Below are 16,299 nucleotides of genomic sequence, written 5' to 3'. Positions count from 1 at the left end.
CTATATTATATAATGGGTTTATATGGGTTGAACCCATATTTATATGAGTTTAGCTGGGTTAAAAATGGGTTCAATATAGGCTAGACTTAAAAAGACCCAAATGTCTCGCTACGCTTTCTTTTTTTGTCTCCATACTCTTTCCTTTCTCTATCACTGTGACCGGTAGTAAACAACTGTGGAACACAGAATTTTAAAAAAGTTTGAAGAAGAGGGGAAAAGAAGGAAAATGAGCTGAGGATCGGTATATTTAAAATACTCCAGTAAAGAATTTCCTTTCTATATTACTGTGTCACGTTTTTCTTTTTACATTTCCAACTACTTGTATAAAATATTTTCAATCACTGTGTCTCGTTTTCCCTTTAAAATTGGGAAAGAAAATACTCCAGTAAAAAATTAATTTTCGATTCTCTCGTCAAGACGAACTAATAGGGATAAAAATTTGTCGCAAAACAAACAAATACAAAAAAAATTTGAATAGAGACAAAAAAAAAGTCACTTGACTTTTTAATCCAAACCTAAGTGATGGCTTCGGCGAACGTAACGAAGACCGAAACTGTATAATCGGTGCAATCATCGCCTTTCAGACAATTCTTTGATGCGGCCTCTGACTCCTCGCCGAAGTTACATTACTATTTGGAAATGGAACAAAAAGTAAAAACCTGATTTTTTAAAAGTTTTTTTAGCCTCTAATTGCTTCATTTTTATTTTTAAAAAATGAGTTTTAATCATAAAATTTTACTTTTCTGAATCCCCCTATTGAGACAAATCGGGGGCGAAAAGAGGGGAAAGGGAAGAGAAAAAAAAAAAAGAAGAGGAAAACGAGTCGGGTTGGGCGGGTTTGGATTTGGCTTAACCCATATTCGACCCGACCCGTTTCAACTCATTTTCCTTTTGACTCATATTCGATCGGCCCATATTTGACCCACGACCCGTTTCAACCCGTTCAGACCCGTCCGTTTGCCACCTCTAGAAATAGGAAAACTCTCAAATACTCGTTTTTTCCCTTTGTGGTACAACTACAACATATACTCTATCTTTGAGAATAAATTTTACACGGACCCTCCGTGTACACGGGAGGGTCCGCCCAACCAATTAAAAGTAAACAACTCAGCTTTTCTCAGCTTTGCAAGGACAGCCGGCAATTTTTTTTTCCATTTAGGATGCTATAGAGCAGAAACTCGATTATAAGAGCTTTAGAGACAAAATTTAACTATGACACTTTAAAATAATATAATCAGAATGACAAGATCTTTGTACCGGTTCAAACGGATTGAAAATTGGAGCACTTAACTTTTTAACCATATTTTTTAATATAGAAATAGTCGACAAAAATTAAGTACTCCAATTTTTAATCCGTTTGAATCAGTGCGAAAATCTTATTATTCTGATCATATTATTCTAAAGGAACATAATTAAGTTTTATCTCTAAGGTTCTCATAATTAAGTATATGCTCTTTTGTTTGAAACTTTATAAAGCAGAAACCTGATTATGAGAGTCCTAGAGACAAGAATTAATTATGACTTTTTAAAATACTATAATGAAAATAATAAGATCTTCGCATTGGTTCAAAAGGATTGAAAACTGGAGCGCTTAATTTTTTTAAATTTTTTATATATTAAAAATATAGTTAAAAAGTTAAGTGCTCCAATTTTCAATCTTTTTGAACCAATGCGAAGATCTTATTATTTTCATAATATTATTTTAAAAAGTCATAATTAATTTTTGTCTCTAGGACTCTCATAATTAGGTTTCTGCTTTATAAAGTTCCAAACAAAAGAGCATATACTTAATTATGAGAACCTTAGAGATAAAACTTAATTATGTTCCTTTAGAATAATATGATCAGAATAATAAGATTTTCGCACTGATTCAAATGGATTAAAAATTGGAGTACTTAATTTTTGTCGACTATTTCTATATTAAAAAATATGGTTAAAAAGTTAAGTGCTCCAATTTTCAATCCGTTTAAACAGATACAAAGATCTTGTCATTCTGATCATATTATTCTAAAGTGTCATAGTTAAATTTTGTCTCTAAAGCTCTCATAATCGAGTTTCTGCTCCATAGCATTCTAAATAGAAAAAAAAATTGCCGACTATCCTTGCAAAGCTGAGAAAAGCTGAGTTGTTTACTTTTAATTGGTTGGACGGACCCTCCCGTGTACACAGAGGGTCCGTGTAAAATTTATTCTCGTACTGTTTTTATGACAAGGAAACGTCTTCAATACAGAGAAACGATTACTCCTCCATTTGAATAGCCGATGCTCTCAGAATACTTTATTCAAAATTTGAAACTCTAAAAAGAGAAACAGCCTCCGAGGAGCACAAGGGCTCAACGGTTGGGGCAGAGATCAACAAGATGAAGAAGGAGAGAATCAGCAGAGACTGAATCAGTGATCTACCGGTCGAATTGCTCCACCACATCATCTCTCCCCTCCCCTTCAAATCCATCGTCCAAACCAGCCTTCTCTCCAAACGCTGGAACCGCCTGCGCCTGTGGCGTTCCCACCCTCATCTCGACTTCTCCCTTCTCTCTCCCCATTCCGGGGCTGGAAATTTCTTGCCCGAGGTGTTATCTCGCCGTCCACCCGACTCCAACATTACCACCTTTCGCCTCTCCGGTTGTGTGAGTGCCGCTTGCTTGCAGGATTGCGTCGATCGAGTAATGAATCAAAGGATCGAACAGATCGAACTCGATGTTGATACAGACTGTCGCTTTGAACTCCCTCCGAGCTTGTTTTATTGCAACACGCTTGGGGTTCTCAAATTGACATGGGAGTCAAATTGAATACATCCAGGTCATAGTTTAAAAACCCGGTATCGGTCGCGGTATATCGGTATCGGGACGTATCGGTGAAACGTAGCGGGAATCGGGTGTCGCGGTCGTGAATTTTCAAAAATCATCAGCAACATGTATAAAACTTGAAAAATATACTTTTACCCCCAACATTGGCTTAAATTATCACATTTTAATTAATTTAAGACATGTAATAGCCCATTCTTTTCATGTGAAATATCCGATAATTTATCAAAATCCGCAAGTCAATAAGATTTTACAAATATGAGAAAAATGCAACATTATGAGTTTTGATATAATTGACATAAATAGCAAAAATAAGATGAAGACATTAAAATAAACACACTATAGAGGTTTTACATTACATAATCACTAGCCACATTATGTTTTTTTTGCCGAACCGATACGAACCGGCCGAATCGGCCGAACCGGTCCACAAATTGGTTACATACCGATACGTATCGAAAATCGGCCGGTTCACCTGTGAATTTCAGTCTCCCCGTTATACTGGCCTATATCCAAACCAGAAGTCTCAAATACCGGTACGAACCGGCCGATACGAACCGTATCGGCCGATATTTAAAACTATGATCCAGGTACAGGGGTTTTGGACTTCCCAGTCCGGTTTTGTTTCCGGCAGTCCACACCTTGTCTCTGACTAGGGTATGTAGTGTCTGGGGTTGGTCGGATTTGTTTTCACCTAGTAATTTACCTCTCCTCAGGAAACTGTGCTTGAAAGATTGTAGAGGAACGTACGATCTCAATATCAACTTCCCAGGCCTGGAAATTTTGGAACTTGATGGATTGCGGCTGAAAGGTTTGGATATTTCTGGCACTGGGTTACTGGAGCTACAAGTGACGAGGTGCTTGCGGCCGAAAGGTCGGGCCAAGATTCTTGCCCCAAATCTGCGGAGGCTCTACTGGGAAGACAACTTTAATGTGAAATGTGGGACACAGAGCTTTGAAGACCTCAATACAGGATCCGTTTATTTTCCCTCTAAACCACCAAATCCAGCGACATTGCAAAGTGCAGCGGCTTTTATATCTGCATTGTGTTTTGCTCGATCTCTATCTGTCAGAAGCCAAGTTTTTAAGGTCTGTTTCTCACTGAATTCCTATAGCCCAAGTCATTATTTCAACCATTAATATAAACTGTCGGTGCCTTGGTGGTGGCATGCACTACAAGAAAACTCACTTTTCATAGCGGACAAAAAACGCTATCATGTGTTATAAAAAGCATTCATAAAGACGCAATGTTAGCCCACATTGTTAAAAGTCTTGACTATTAATAGCATTTAGTGCCTGCTGTGGTTCAAAAGATTTTATACCGTTCATTGCACGTTGTGGTTAAAATTATATTATAGCGTTTAATGACCACTATGGTTTAAAAGATTTAGTAGCTTTTATTGAACGTTGTGGTTTATTAAACACTAGTGTTTGCTCGTGCCTAAGGCACTATCCACTCTTTGATGGCATTTTTGTAATATATTTGTAAGAGTGTGTGTATTTTCTTAAGAGAGTTAGTGAGCATACATCAGCCCTTGAATCACATGAATCTCAGCCCTTCTTTCAACTTGTGTTTGAGTGATTCCCACACCTTTGTGTCTATTAGGTAGATTAATAGCGTTCATTCGCCGCTATGTCTAAGTAATCTATTGTAGCACAATATAAATGCTATCTTTAAGTTCCCTGTAATAGCATCATCTGAGTGCTATTAAAACAAATGCTTCCATTGCATTTCTGGCCATTAGAACTCTTTCATACATACAACTCTAAGTCTGCTAAACTTCTCATTTTGAATAGCAAGATCTAGAGCAATCTATCAAATCCAATAGCCAATCGCCCAATTGCTACAAAAGAAATGCTATTGCATTCGCACATTGCTCCTTAGAAAACTACTAGGAGACTTGTATTCCCCCAACATCAGTATTTTAGTACAAAATAGAAGGAAATTAGTAGCTAGCCATCCTCCACTTGCTAACACATTTGCAAACAGATCATATGCACTTTCAAATCTCTCAAAACTAAGTTGCCTACATGACTTGTACAAAAAGGAGTTAGCAGATTCCAACCAACACTAGCACTAATATCTCCATACCAACACTAGCACTAATATCTCCATCTTGAGCAAAAAGTGATAAAGTATTGGTCTTCTCTTTCAACCAATCGACCTACAAACAATATAAGAAAGAGACTTAGTGCATAACCTTATATAATAGTCCAAATAAGAACACAAGCACTGTCCTATTCAAGGCAATAATACAAAAAATGGCCAACACACACACACACTCTCTCTCTCTCTCTCGCATTGCAAAACTAATTATACGAGGCTCACAATGCAAACAGACAAATCATTTTTTATACCAGCAACCAAAAAACAAATCCAATAATCACAGCCAAGAAGCAAAAAATCAAAGCAACACAACTCTCTATTAAAACACCGATAAACTACAGCTTCTCATAAATAAGCTTCAGAATAGAGATAAGATCCAATAATTCATTTTGGTAGATCATTAAATTGCATACAAACAACATATACAGAATCAATATGGACCGTAGATTCTTTGCACCCATAATCACAGTGGGGCCATACTTTGGTATTCAACAAAATCAATATGGACTGTAGATTCACAAGTTTGAATTCTAACCAACAGTTGACCATCATTCCAAATCAAACTCTCAAGTTTTAATTCTAGGAATTAGGAAAATATATTGCCTTCTCGATATGAGTGAGGGAATAATAGTACGTTACCCTAGCAAAGAGTCCATAATAACATGGTTAGTAGGTCGCAGTTAGCAAGCCATTTGACGGTAGTTCCCATAGCTTCCTTGATATAGGTCAATGTCACTAGTAGTCCTCCACAGATACACTTAAAATTTCTTTGCTACATCCACCCAAACTTTCATTGCATTAGGTCCAATTGGAATATGATGAACAAGTTATTTTGGATAACTTGAAGACCAACGCCCTCACCAACTACTTTTCCCATTCCCATTCAATCTAGCAACTTGCACTTGGTATTGTCAGTGGTGTTCACATTCTTTACTAACAAATGGATGCAACAAAAATAAACAAGGTTAGTGCAAGTAGATGGCAACTGAACATTTTACTAACTACATATTTCCACAAATAAAAGCATCTTCTAGCATTAAACATCAAAGACCTGCACTAAATTCATTTTTTCTACTCTGTACCAACATTAAACATCAATTACTTTACTTAATCTATATTCTAGCTCCGTATTTAGCACTTTCAGCACATTGCAACGCCATTTTTATTAATTTTATTTTTCCTGTTTTCAGTAAGTAAAACATCACTTAGCAACAGAGGAAATCAGAAAAAAGGAAAAGAGATTGGCACCAAAAAATTGGTGAAACACCATGGTTGAGTTAATGAAAACGCTATGGTTTTCCTTCCGCTTTTCTCCGTGTCTCTCAATAGCAGGAATGCTATTATTTCCTCTTGTTAGTCCTCTACAATGGCATTTCTATAAGAATGCTATCAAATTCGGTGTATTTGTAGGCTCCTTCAGTGACTTGAGATGAATTCACATTTGTTCTTTTGCACTATCAAGTAGTTTTGACGCGGGTTATCATAAAAAGTTATGTCAAAAACTTAATTAGAACCATGAAAGACAAAATAAGCTTACTTTTTTAGGCTTATTTTCATTTTTTCAGAGCTTTTTCAAGTTTATTTTATATTCTTTTACTCCCTCCATCCGGATTTAATAGTCCTTTTTGGGAGTTCGTGCTATTTTTCAATCGATTACTCCCTCCGTCCCTTTTTTTGTGTCCAGTATACCATTTTGGGCTGTCCCTTAATAAGTGTCCATTTTGTAAAGTTAGAGGGGTAAAAGTTGGTGTATTGTCTATTTTGTCCCTAAAAGTAGATTTTATTTTGAAAAGTTAGTGAGTAAAAGTGTAATGATGATGGGTAAGTAAGGAAAGTGGAGGAAAAAGTTGATGTGAAAGGTATAATGATTATGTCTTTTTAATAAGTTGGAGTTACGAAGCAGGACACTTAAAAAGGGACGGAGGGAGTATATCTTATAATATATAATATTTTATGTAATTTCGAAAACATTGTCTTATAGAACTAATTGAGATTTATCAAAACAAGATCCATATTGGATATAAAATTTATTACCAATTTAAAGATATAACTCTTTTTATCCGGTTAGGATTGAATGAGACTATTAAATCCGGACGGAGGGAGTGCTTTTCTAGATGCTAAAATTAAAGAAGTTTGCTTAAGAGCAAAATCAAAAGAAGTTTAATTTTCTAAAAGCTCAAGTTTATTTTATACTGTAATGTGTAATCCTATTTAATAACCTTACTATTGAGGTGCAAGAAAGTGGATTGAACAATGGTTGATTAGTCACAGTCCATGTTATGGAATTTCTTTTTTGTCCATTGTGTTTCTCCCATCACTGTCTTAGGAATTATAGATTAATCCCTTACCTTTTGTTCTTGCTTCCAGATTTTGTCAAGCATGGATTCAGAAGATGGACTTCCTTTTTGTTTCAACAACCTCACTACATTGGAGATCCATACTCACTTGACCAAATATGGAGCCACAGGGATAATATGCTTGCTTAGAAGGTCTCCAATACTCCACAGCATCAACATAAGGGTAGATTGTTCCAAGCTCGGCAATAAGGTAATATTCGTGTGTGTGGCTTACAAGTGTTTGTGAGTGTGTCTCTAGCAGGGCCAGCCCTAAACACAGACCCTCTAGACAGTCGCCTAGAATCACTAATTTTAGGACAAAAAATAGGGCCCTTCTTTCAAAATGTTTGTGAATGTTTCAAATGTTTCACATATCCAATGGTATAGCTCAGCAGTAAGCAGTGCATTTTCCCCTCGTAGAATGTTTTTTTATTTATTTATTTTAAAGTCAGTGGTTTAAGTTGTAGGTAGTGAGGCTTGAACCCCATTCTTATGCATTGGAGTATATTGTGCCAAACATTTGGCTACCAATCCACTTGCAGTATAAAAATAGTATTAAGTGTGTATTTGATACAATGTTTTTTTGTTCAAAACACCTTCAAAGTACTGTTCTCAGTTATGTGATTAGTGATATATATATATATATATATATATATATTCTGTGAGGAAATTTTTAGCAAGGATGTCTATTTCCTCGCTAAAGGAAGAGTTTTGGCGAGGAAATTATTGTTTCCTCGCTAATGGTGTTTTTTTGCGTGGAAGACATATTTTCCTCGCTATTTAGTTGTCGCTAAAGAGTATTTGCGAAGAAGTTTCAAAAATCCTCGCTAATTGTTGTCGCAAAAAACGTGGCGAGAATTTTTTATGTAGGCGAGAAAAATGAATTTGCGAGGAAATACATATTTTGTCGCCAAAAGCCTATAGTGATTTTTTGTGGCAAACTTATTGGGACGCTAAAGTTGAAAACCTTTTGCGAGGAATTAGTTTTCTCGCAAAAACATTGGTTATTTGCGAGAAAATAAAGGATTCATCGCTAAAGACTATGGTTACTTTTTGCGGGAAATTGTGTTCCTCGCAAAAAACCAATTTTTTGCGAGAAAATAATATATTTGTCGCTATAAGTCTAAACTTCCTTTTTTTGGCCATGTTAGTCCATGCAACAATTAAAAGCACAGTCTGCGAGGAATCGGCGTTACTGCAAAAAGAAATTAATGCGTTCAAAGAAATTAAAGTCTTATAGTGCACCGCATGAGGCCTTCTTTTGCGATCAAAATCGTTTATTTTTTATGTAATATGGACTAAATCACTTTGTACCAAAAATGAAGTTGATCGTGTATCATTAGACACTTGATCATACTTAAATTCTTCATTTTATTAACAATTTTGCATATCGATGAAGGGGATTTTCTAAACCGATTGAGCCAAAAATTCACGTGAATGATTTAATCGACAAGGTCAAGGAAATCAATGGTATTGATCGTCATGATTGTGTTGTAGTGACGTGGCTACTGTACATTCACCTACAACACACGACTAGTTTACTATCAAGTAAGTTAAACATATAGATTCTAAAGGTCATTGTTGAGTCTATTATTATAATGGGCGATCTAAATCGTTAGAATTTCATATTCTACCAATTCAATAAGTGTCACCCAAATAGAAGATCATCGGATATCAACAACTACTTGATCGGAAGACATTCATTGCATCCAGAGGTATTAAAGTCTCATAATACACCACCTCAACACCACTCGAGCAATTTATTCGCGATCAAAACCGTCTATCATTTGTACCTTGTACTACTGATCATTCCTACCGAAAGTGAAGTTTAACGGACACATGTAACCACCTCATTGGAATAGTTTATTCATGCCAAAAAAATGGTTTAGACTCATCTAATTTTTTTAGTGTATAAAAGTATTTCGATGAGGTAGTGTGGATGTCCGATCAATTTGAACTTTTGCGTGGAGATTCAATTTGACGAGTTCTGCAAGATGAATGGTTTGGATAATCAAGTAGAGATCCAAATCACTACGAGAAAATGTGGTGATTATGCACTTCAATCGTTCCAGAAACACATGAGAAATTTCATCCCTCCTAAAACGACGTCGTCTATGGTATACCCAAAATCTCGTCCATATTTCCCTCCTCCTTTTTTCACTTTCTTTTGAACTACCCTCCCAAATAATCCTCCGCCCCAAACGAAAACCCCTTTTTCACTTTCTTTTGAACTACCCTCCCAAATATTCCTCCGCCCCAAACGAAAACCCCTTAAGACAAAAAGCCCCAAATCCTGATTTCTTTCTAATCGTCGTCGATCTCTCACCAGCAGCTTCACTAGTTTTTGATCTCTCACGGTCGTCGCAGGTACACACGATCTCCCTCTCTCTCTCTCTCTCTCTCTCTCTCTCTCTCTCTGTATGTGTATTTGGTCGTAACGCGATTTGGAGCAGACACATGCACAGAGTATGGTTTATCTCAAGTTTTGGGTTCGATCTCTCTTAACCTGAAGCTCTTCTGTTGCCGCCGTTGCTAGAGTTGTTTGACAGCATGAAGTATGGAGTTTTTAGCGAAAATCCAAAAGTACTGAATGTTGATTCATTTGTGGTTTACACAAGTCCTCGAAGCCGGTGTGTGTCAGTAAACTAAACAGGTAAAAGATCTAAAGCAAAACCCCAAATTGGTTGTTCGAATAAGAGGATAATATGGTTAGTATTGACAATTTCTCTTGCGTGGGCTAAATTACTGCTGCTTCTTTCTTTATTTTCCTTGATGGATTATAATTACCAAAAAAATAAAATTATGGGACTTATAAATGCAAAGCATTTTGTAGGTTATAAGATGTCGATTGAGTTTTTATAGATCCTTTATTGCTCTGCGTAGATGCCAGTGAAGGAGGGGAGTGGAAGTGGGGGATATTTTAAATTAAAGTTGGGGATATTTTAAGAAGGCAAGCTTGAACCACCAGCTTTTTGTTATAGGTAGTGTTAGTGAGTCGATGATATTCCATCAGCTTGAACCAAAAAACTCTCAGCACGTTAACTGTTGATATTCCATCAGCAGACGAGAAGACCTTGAACTATGTTTTTGATTCTTATGGGGATGTCACTAATGGTCAATGACATCTAAACTCGTTTACCCATCATCTAAAATCACCTCAGATATTTTTAACTAACTCAGTTCTCCACGTGTTTAAAGAACAACCATATTGTATGTATTCAAAGCCTGCTTGGTTTTTTCTTTAATTACTTGCTTGGTTAGGTACGGGTTGAAATGCCATAGCATGGCAGTATGGTTTAGCTGCATCGATTAGCAATGCACTTATGTTACGTGGTATTAGCTCCACCTCTACTGCACAAAAGTATGATGCAAAGTGCAAACCTTTAAGAAACTAAAAAAAACACAGCATTGGAAGTGAAAGATATTCCGAGAATCCAATGATGGAAATTCTAGATGTATTTTGTTTTTGTTTCCTGGAAGTGATCTGACTCGATTTATCACTGAGATTATGTGCTCCATAACTTGAAATAAATGTTCAGAACCAAATGTGGTGTTACATGGGGTTGATTCACGACTCTCATTTGTTCATTCAATAAGCACACTCCATTCCGACGTACGCGATTTAATCAAGTCAGTTTGTTTAATAGAGCATTTTCTGAAATGATATTCTGATAATCCTTGGAATATGTATCCTTTCGTTACAAGGATGTGCAATTTTGCATCCACTTTGACACTATCCATTCCTTAATTTCAGCTTTTTCTTCTTTTCCTCAGGATCTGAAGTTGACATCCAACTATAGTCTGAGAAAACTGTTGGTATGATAGTTTGACACTTTGATTACCTGTGCAATTTTGTACTTGAAAATCAGTGCATATTGTGGATATTTGGGCTTTGTGGCTGTGTGATCCTAATATGCTATTGTGGATGCTATATGCAATTGCGATCAATGTGCTTTCCATTCCTAACTGATTCCTTTTGCTGCTACGTTGGATGAGTTTGTCTCTGATCATTACGGAGGTGCTGCCATATGTCAACTAATGATTTTCAAAGCTTAGCTACTAATATTTTTTTGCCCTTTGCTGTATACAGCTGCACAGAAATTTTACATGCTGCTACTACTGCTGCTATAGTGTGCTGCTATTTCTCCTTAGATTGCATGAAGGTTACATTTCTACATAATGTCCAACTGATTTTGATGACTCTGTTACTGTGCTCTCCGTGTTCTTCTTTGCTGCATTTTTCTGATTCGACTACTTCAATGGGATGAATCTAAATTTGGCTATGCTAATGTCTATTCGTGCTTACAATGAAAGAATTTGGATTTGGAGAAGGGGATGTTGGATTTATAGGGGTCTCACTTGGGATGCTTGTGTTTATAGGGGTCTTATCAGTTAGATCATTTTTGCCATTTTGGTGGGTACCAATCTAGTAACAGATACTTCCTTGTTTTCCAATTATGCGATGGGATTTTAATTTTAAGTTATACAGCGATGCATAAATCTGCCCCTGTGGTTTTACAAAGTGTTAAATTTAATTCCTTTATGATATGTGCATAAATGAATCTGTCTCAACATTCAGTAAGCACACTCTACTACCTCGTACGCGATTTAATCAAGTAAGTTTGTTTAATAGAGCAGTTTGGAAGCTATAACTACAGGATTTGGAAGCTATAACTTCCTTCCCCTTCTTTTAGTTCAGGCACTCAGCCTTGAGCATGTGAGTATATAGCTAGAGAGGCTTACGTATGAATTTGTAAAGATTTAGATATCATTGATGTATGTATGCAAATCTATGAATTAGTGACTAAATTCTTGGTCACCGAAAGTATAATTTCTTGTAGTGCATACAGTAGCAATGCTTCTGGACATTGATTTGCTATCTTGTTTCTTATGATGAGTTTCTAAGAAAACAACTGAACAAACAAATAATCTTTTTCCCCTCAGCTATGTATGTGGAAATTGTTCTGCGGGGCTAGTGAATTTAATATATTTTGTTCAAGTTTGTGCAAGAGTTGCTATGTGCATTTGGTTTGAGTTTTAGCAATTTCCCAGGGGAACAAAGTGGAGCTTTGAGATTTATCATTTATCTCCTTCATCACCTATTGCTCAGGCTTATTTCTGGAAGTTGCGCTGTCTTTTCGCTACGATTTGAGTCTGGAAAAGATGTATCCGACTTTGTTAAGGATATTACCAGCTGGTTTTCAGCACAAAAAGAGAACTTGGAGATTTATTTATACCATTCCAGTGATCCAGTGGTGAGTTCTTTATTGGTTATATGTACTTGTCTATCTTTACTACTCCAATATTTCTTTTTCTTAGACATAGTGTAGATATTGGCTGGTTGAATTTGCGAGATATGTAGGAAAAATTTGATCTTCCTGAAGCAACTTATGTCTCTTATTATTTATAACAGATTTCAATCTTTATTGAGTACAAAAAAAGAATGTGATTCTTTTATGGCTTTAGTTCATCCTTGTTGAGCAATTGAGGTCGCTCAATCAGTCTTTACAACGTTTTTGCACAAAGCAATTAGGTGTTAAAGGGAATCAAACGTATATAGCTGGGGATACACCTATGTATTGGTTAAATGGTTTTCACTTGCTGAGTGGTGGTACAACGTTACTTTCCATAGAGTGGTGGTACAATGTTACTTTCCATAGAGTGGTGGTACAATGTTACTTTCCATATCTCTACTTGTGTCACTGATTCACTCCCTGATTGATCACTATGAAGTGGTTTAGTCAACCACGGTCAGTTTAAAGCAATTGTACCCGTGCAAGCTAATATCTGAAACTCAGTTTGCTTGTATTTCCTAGCTCATTAACTAATTTCAGCCTTAAATATGCTGGATCTGAAACTAAGTTGTTAAGCTTATGTTCTTGGACTATTGCTAAGAGACTAGTACTTTTAGAGCAACTCATTATAGTTAGTGTTATCTGTTTAAGGACTCTATTGCTGCTTTATTTCTTGTGGTTAAGTCACAATCTATGCATTAAGCTACTAGGGATATTCATGTTTAGTAGCGATGACATATTGTAATCAATTATTACTCATGACTATAATTTGTAAAGCTTTTTATTGTGTTACATGTAGATTTCTCAACAATCGATGGTGATCATTTGGTGGATGAAGATACAATGTAGTAAGAGATATGAGATGGAACAATGTTTTGGAGGGACAAAGCTGCCTTTTGTCTTATGTTTTGGTACTACTAGATGGAAGAATGATGTCTTTAGTTTTTGGTATATGACAGTACACATTATATATAGTCCATGGATTGTGGTTCTTGCCTTGGATACTTGAAGTTATGTTGGGTATTGAAGAAGATTAAGGTTAAGATACCGTGTTTTGACTTATGTTAACTGGTTTAAGTTAATGTTATTCTATTGCCTTTGAGTTTGATGAATTGTCTTTGAAATCATGACAAGAAGCAAAAGAAAGCACATAGCAACTAGTATTTTTGTGTGATGATTTAGTTGTCACAAAAAGAACTATTTTTGCCAAAAAATTAAAATTCATTGCTATAAGAAATTCCTTTTTTGCGAGGGGCTAGTTTCCTAGCAAAAAGGATTCACCGGTTTGTCAAGGGAAATCGTCTTTGGCGAGGTATTTCTTCCTCGCAAAAAGAAATCACCTTTTGCGATGAAAATATTCCTTGCAAAAAGCAAGACCTATTTTGGCAAAAGGAATAGTCTTTTGCGAGGAATCTATTCCTTGCTAAAAGATTTATTGTTTTAGCGAGGAAACTCTTTGTCGCCAATGAGATAGTTTTTGCAATGAATGGCCCACTTTTGGCGACTAATTTATTTAATATTAGCGTCTAATTAATTTTCTCGCTAAATGGTGTACTCAATTGCGACAAAGTCAATTTCTCGCAAAATGTATCTTTTTTGCGAGGGAAAAAAAATTCCTCGCAAAAGAGAATCGGAGACTATATTTTTGCGAGGAACTAACGACGAATGAAATTTCCTTGCAAAAGACTTTTGGCGAGGAACAATTCGGATTTTGCGAGGAATTATGCTCCTCGCAAAAAGCCTGATTTCTTGTAGTATGCACAATAGTCAAAAATCGTTTTATTTTTATTTTTATGAGACCGCTATCTCTTTGATACAATTACTAAAATTACGTTGATCGAACTTCTAATTCAAATGTTCAGCTAAATGTGAGGCAACAAAATCATAGGTTTATGTTTTTCCTTTTCATCCTTAAGCTAACATTCTTAAATTAAACTTCATTATATTTAATTTCTTAATAACAATACACGGGGCCCAGGTCACTAGCATTAATGTTGTTTTCTCATGTCTTGTACTCCCTCCGTCCCATTTTCATTATCCATTTTTGAATTGCGTATTATTTTTTAATTGCTTATATCTTTCAATCTATAATGTTTTTCATAATTTTGAAAACTTTGTATTATAGAACTAATCGAGATCTGTCAAATAAGATCCGTATTACATATTTTTCAAGGTCCACACTAAAAGATATAGGCAAAAGACATAAAAGAGAAGGAAATTGAATTCTACATTCTCTTTTTGACATTTACACACTTTTTTTTGTCGTCTAGGAAAAAAATTACATACACTTTCAACACTAAAATCCAAAAAAAAGAGTGTAAATGTCAAAAAAGAAAGTGTAGAATTCAATTTCCTTTATCAATGTAGATTGTTAAACTTGTGTAATGTGACCTGTATTTTTTGGAGCCAATGTGTTTAATGTAATGTGTCTAATGTTTTGTATGAGATACTCAATGTGCCTCATACTCCAATTGGACATAGAAAACTTGTCGCCATTGTATTGGTACTATAACATTTTGTTTTATTTTTCAGAGTTGGGATGACGATCGGTATTGGCCGATCTCAGAGTTAAAATATCAAGTCAATTGAGCGTCAATTGAAGGTTGCAAGGATTGATGTTGGGGGTACTAAGATGCCTAAGAGTGCATTCCATTTAGTGGAATTTCTACTTAGGTTTGAAACAGCTTTGCAAGAAATGACCCTAACCTTAAAGATTGACCTTGCGGATCCTGTTCTCGTACAACAAAACATTCGTTCTCAGATAATGAAGTTTGCGCAGCGGCTGTGTACTAATGTCATAATCTCTTTTCTTTCACAAAATCAGTGCCCCTTGACAGCAGAGGAGCTTTATTAGAACTTCTTGGCAATTCTTACAGGTGCTCTTTTTACTTTGTTGTGTCTTCAATTAAAAAGCAATCACTTTTTTTTTTTTTAAATAGAATAAAAGAAACATACGTTGTTTCAGGACTCGAGTAGAAATAGAAGTTTTATTATCAAAAATAGAAAAAAGGACCTTATGTATAGTTTTTATCCTTACAAATTAATACAGGTTGGTTTTATATTTGTCCGGAAATGCTTAAGCGCGTCTATTTAGTATTTCCTGTAAAATTTCAATCCTATCCTTGTCGTCAATAGAAGGAAACGAGTGAGGTGAGTTACTATGAGAAATCAATGGTGGTCGAGGAGAAGGTAAGGGGGTTGAGACCACATGAAATTTGGTTTTTAACCTCCACACCACACCACAGCACACCACAACATAACGATTTGATTCTCTCTTCTAGTCTATCTACCCAATTAGATCTTTAATTCAGTGCCAAGAAATTAATTGAAAAAATTATGCACGGAAGTACTTTAATTTTTTGTTTGAAAATTGCACGTTCTTTCGTAGGAAACACTTATTTAAGGACAGAAGGAGTATCTTGCTCTTGTTTTACATGGAGTATATTAGGACTCCACCCCAATAGAGTTGTCAATGTTTTTCTAATTTAGAATTTGTCAAACACAATAAGCAATGTAGAATTGGGGAGTTGCCTAAGAGCAACCACAGCGGTTGTTTTCTTGAGAAAATTTGTTGCGATTTCTCAAAAAAGGCAAAAGAAATGGCAACTACCATCCCACACTCACAAACTTGAAAGTTTCTCAAATATGGAAAATTTCATTTTAGTTGCCAATTTTGAGAAAATGTATGGCGAAGTTGCCATTTTTTATTGAGAGACGGAGAAAAATGATAATGGCCGGCAAAATGGCATACATGGATGG

The 16,299-nt window shown here is 35.8% G+C and overlaps 2 protein-coding genes across 4 annotated transcripts; both read left to right on the top strand.

Annotated features, from left to right (window-relative positions):
• The first annotated feature begins 2,229 nt into the window (after positions 1 to 2,229).
• LOC131330595 (uncharacterized) lies at positions 2,230 to 15,541 on the top strand. Its single transcript, XM_058364227.1, has 4 exons — positions 2,230 to 2,798; positions 3,394 to 3,892; positions 7,278 to 7,457; positions 15,073 to 15,541. Exons 1-4 carry the CDS (start codon positions 2,773 to 2,775, stop codon positions 15,127 to 15,129), a joined length of 762 nt encoding a protein of 253 aa, XP_058220210.1. The 5' UTR covers positions 2,230 to 2,772; the 3' UTR covers positions 15,130 to 15,541.
• On the top strand, positions 9,465 to 13,646 carry LOC131330596 (uncharacterized). 3 transcript variants are annotated; one of them, XR_009201151.1, is made up of 4 exons: positions 9,465 to 9,613; positions 11,021 to 11,195; positions 12,299 to 12,501; positions 13,340 to 13,646. XR_009201151.1 is itself a non-coding variant. In XM_058364228.1 (4 exons), exons 2-4 carry the CDS (start codon positions 11,179 to 11,181, stop codon positions 13,547 to 13,549), a joined length of 372 nt encoding a protein of 123 aa, XP_058220211.1. In that variant the 5' UTR covers positions 9,465 to 9,613; positions 11,021 to 11,178; the 3' UTR covers positions 13,550 to 13,646. The 3 variants fall into 3 exon arrangements, 2 of the variants coding, with proteins under 2 accessions (XP_058220211.1, XP_058220212.1); XM_058364228.1 differs by having other exon boundaries at positions 12,357 to 12,501; XM_058364229.1 differs by lacking the exon at positions 9,465 to 9,613 and adding an exon at positions 9,639 to 9,954 and having other exon boundaries at positions 12,357 to 12,501.
• Positions 15,542 to 16,299: the final 758 nt, after the last annotated feature.

This window comes from Rhododendron vialii, chromosome 6a (assembly GCF_030253575.1).
Source record: "Rhododendron vialii isolate Sample 1 chromosome 6a, ASM3025357v1".
Lineage (NCBI taxonomy): Eukaryota > Viridiplantae > Streptophyta > Magnoliopsida > Ericales > Ericaceae > Rhododendron > Rhododendron vialii.
The sequence above is the reverse complement of the archived record's forward strand: the minus strand, read 5'-3'. Positions and strand labels throughout refer to the sequence as shown.

What these genes read in the sequence shown, in the direction of transcription:
- LOC131330595 (XM_058364227.1), top strand. Translation starts at nt 2,773, where the DNA reads ATGGGAGTCAAATTGAATACATCCAG. An exon ending in GTCAAATTGAATACATCCAG is followed by an intron (nt 2,799 to 3,393) that starts GTCATAGTTTAA and finishes ACTATGATCCAG; the next exon opens with GTACAGGGGTTTTGGACTTC. An exon ending in GTTCCAAGCTCGGCAATAAG is followed by an intron (nt 7,458 to 15,072) that starts GTAATATTCGTG and finishes TTTATTTTTCAG; the next exon opens with AGTTGGGATGACGATCGGTA.
- LOC131330596 (XM_058364228.1), top strand. An exon ending in ACCATTCCAGTGATCCAGTG is followed by an intron (nt 12,502 to 13,339) that starts GTGAGTTCTTTA and finishes TGTTACATGTAG; the next exon opens with ATTTCTCAACAATCGATGGT.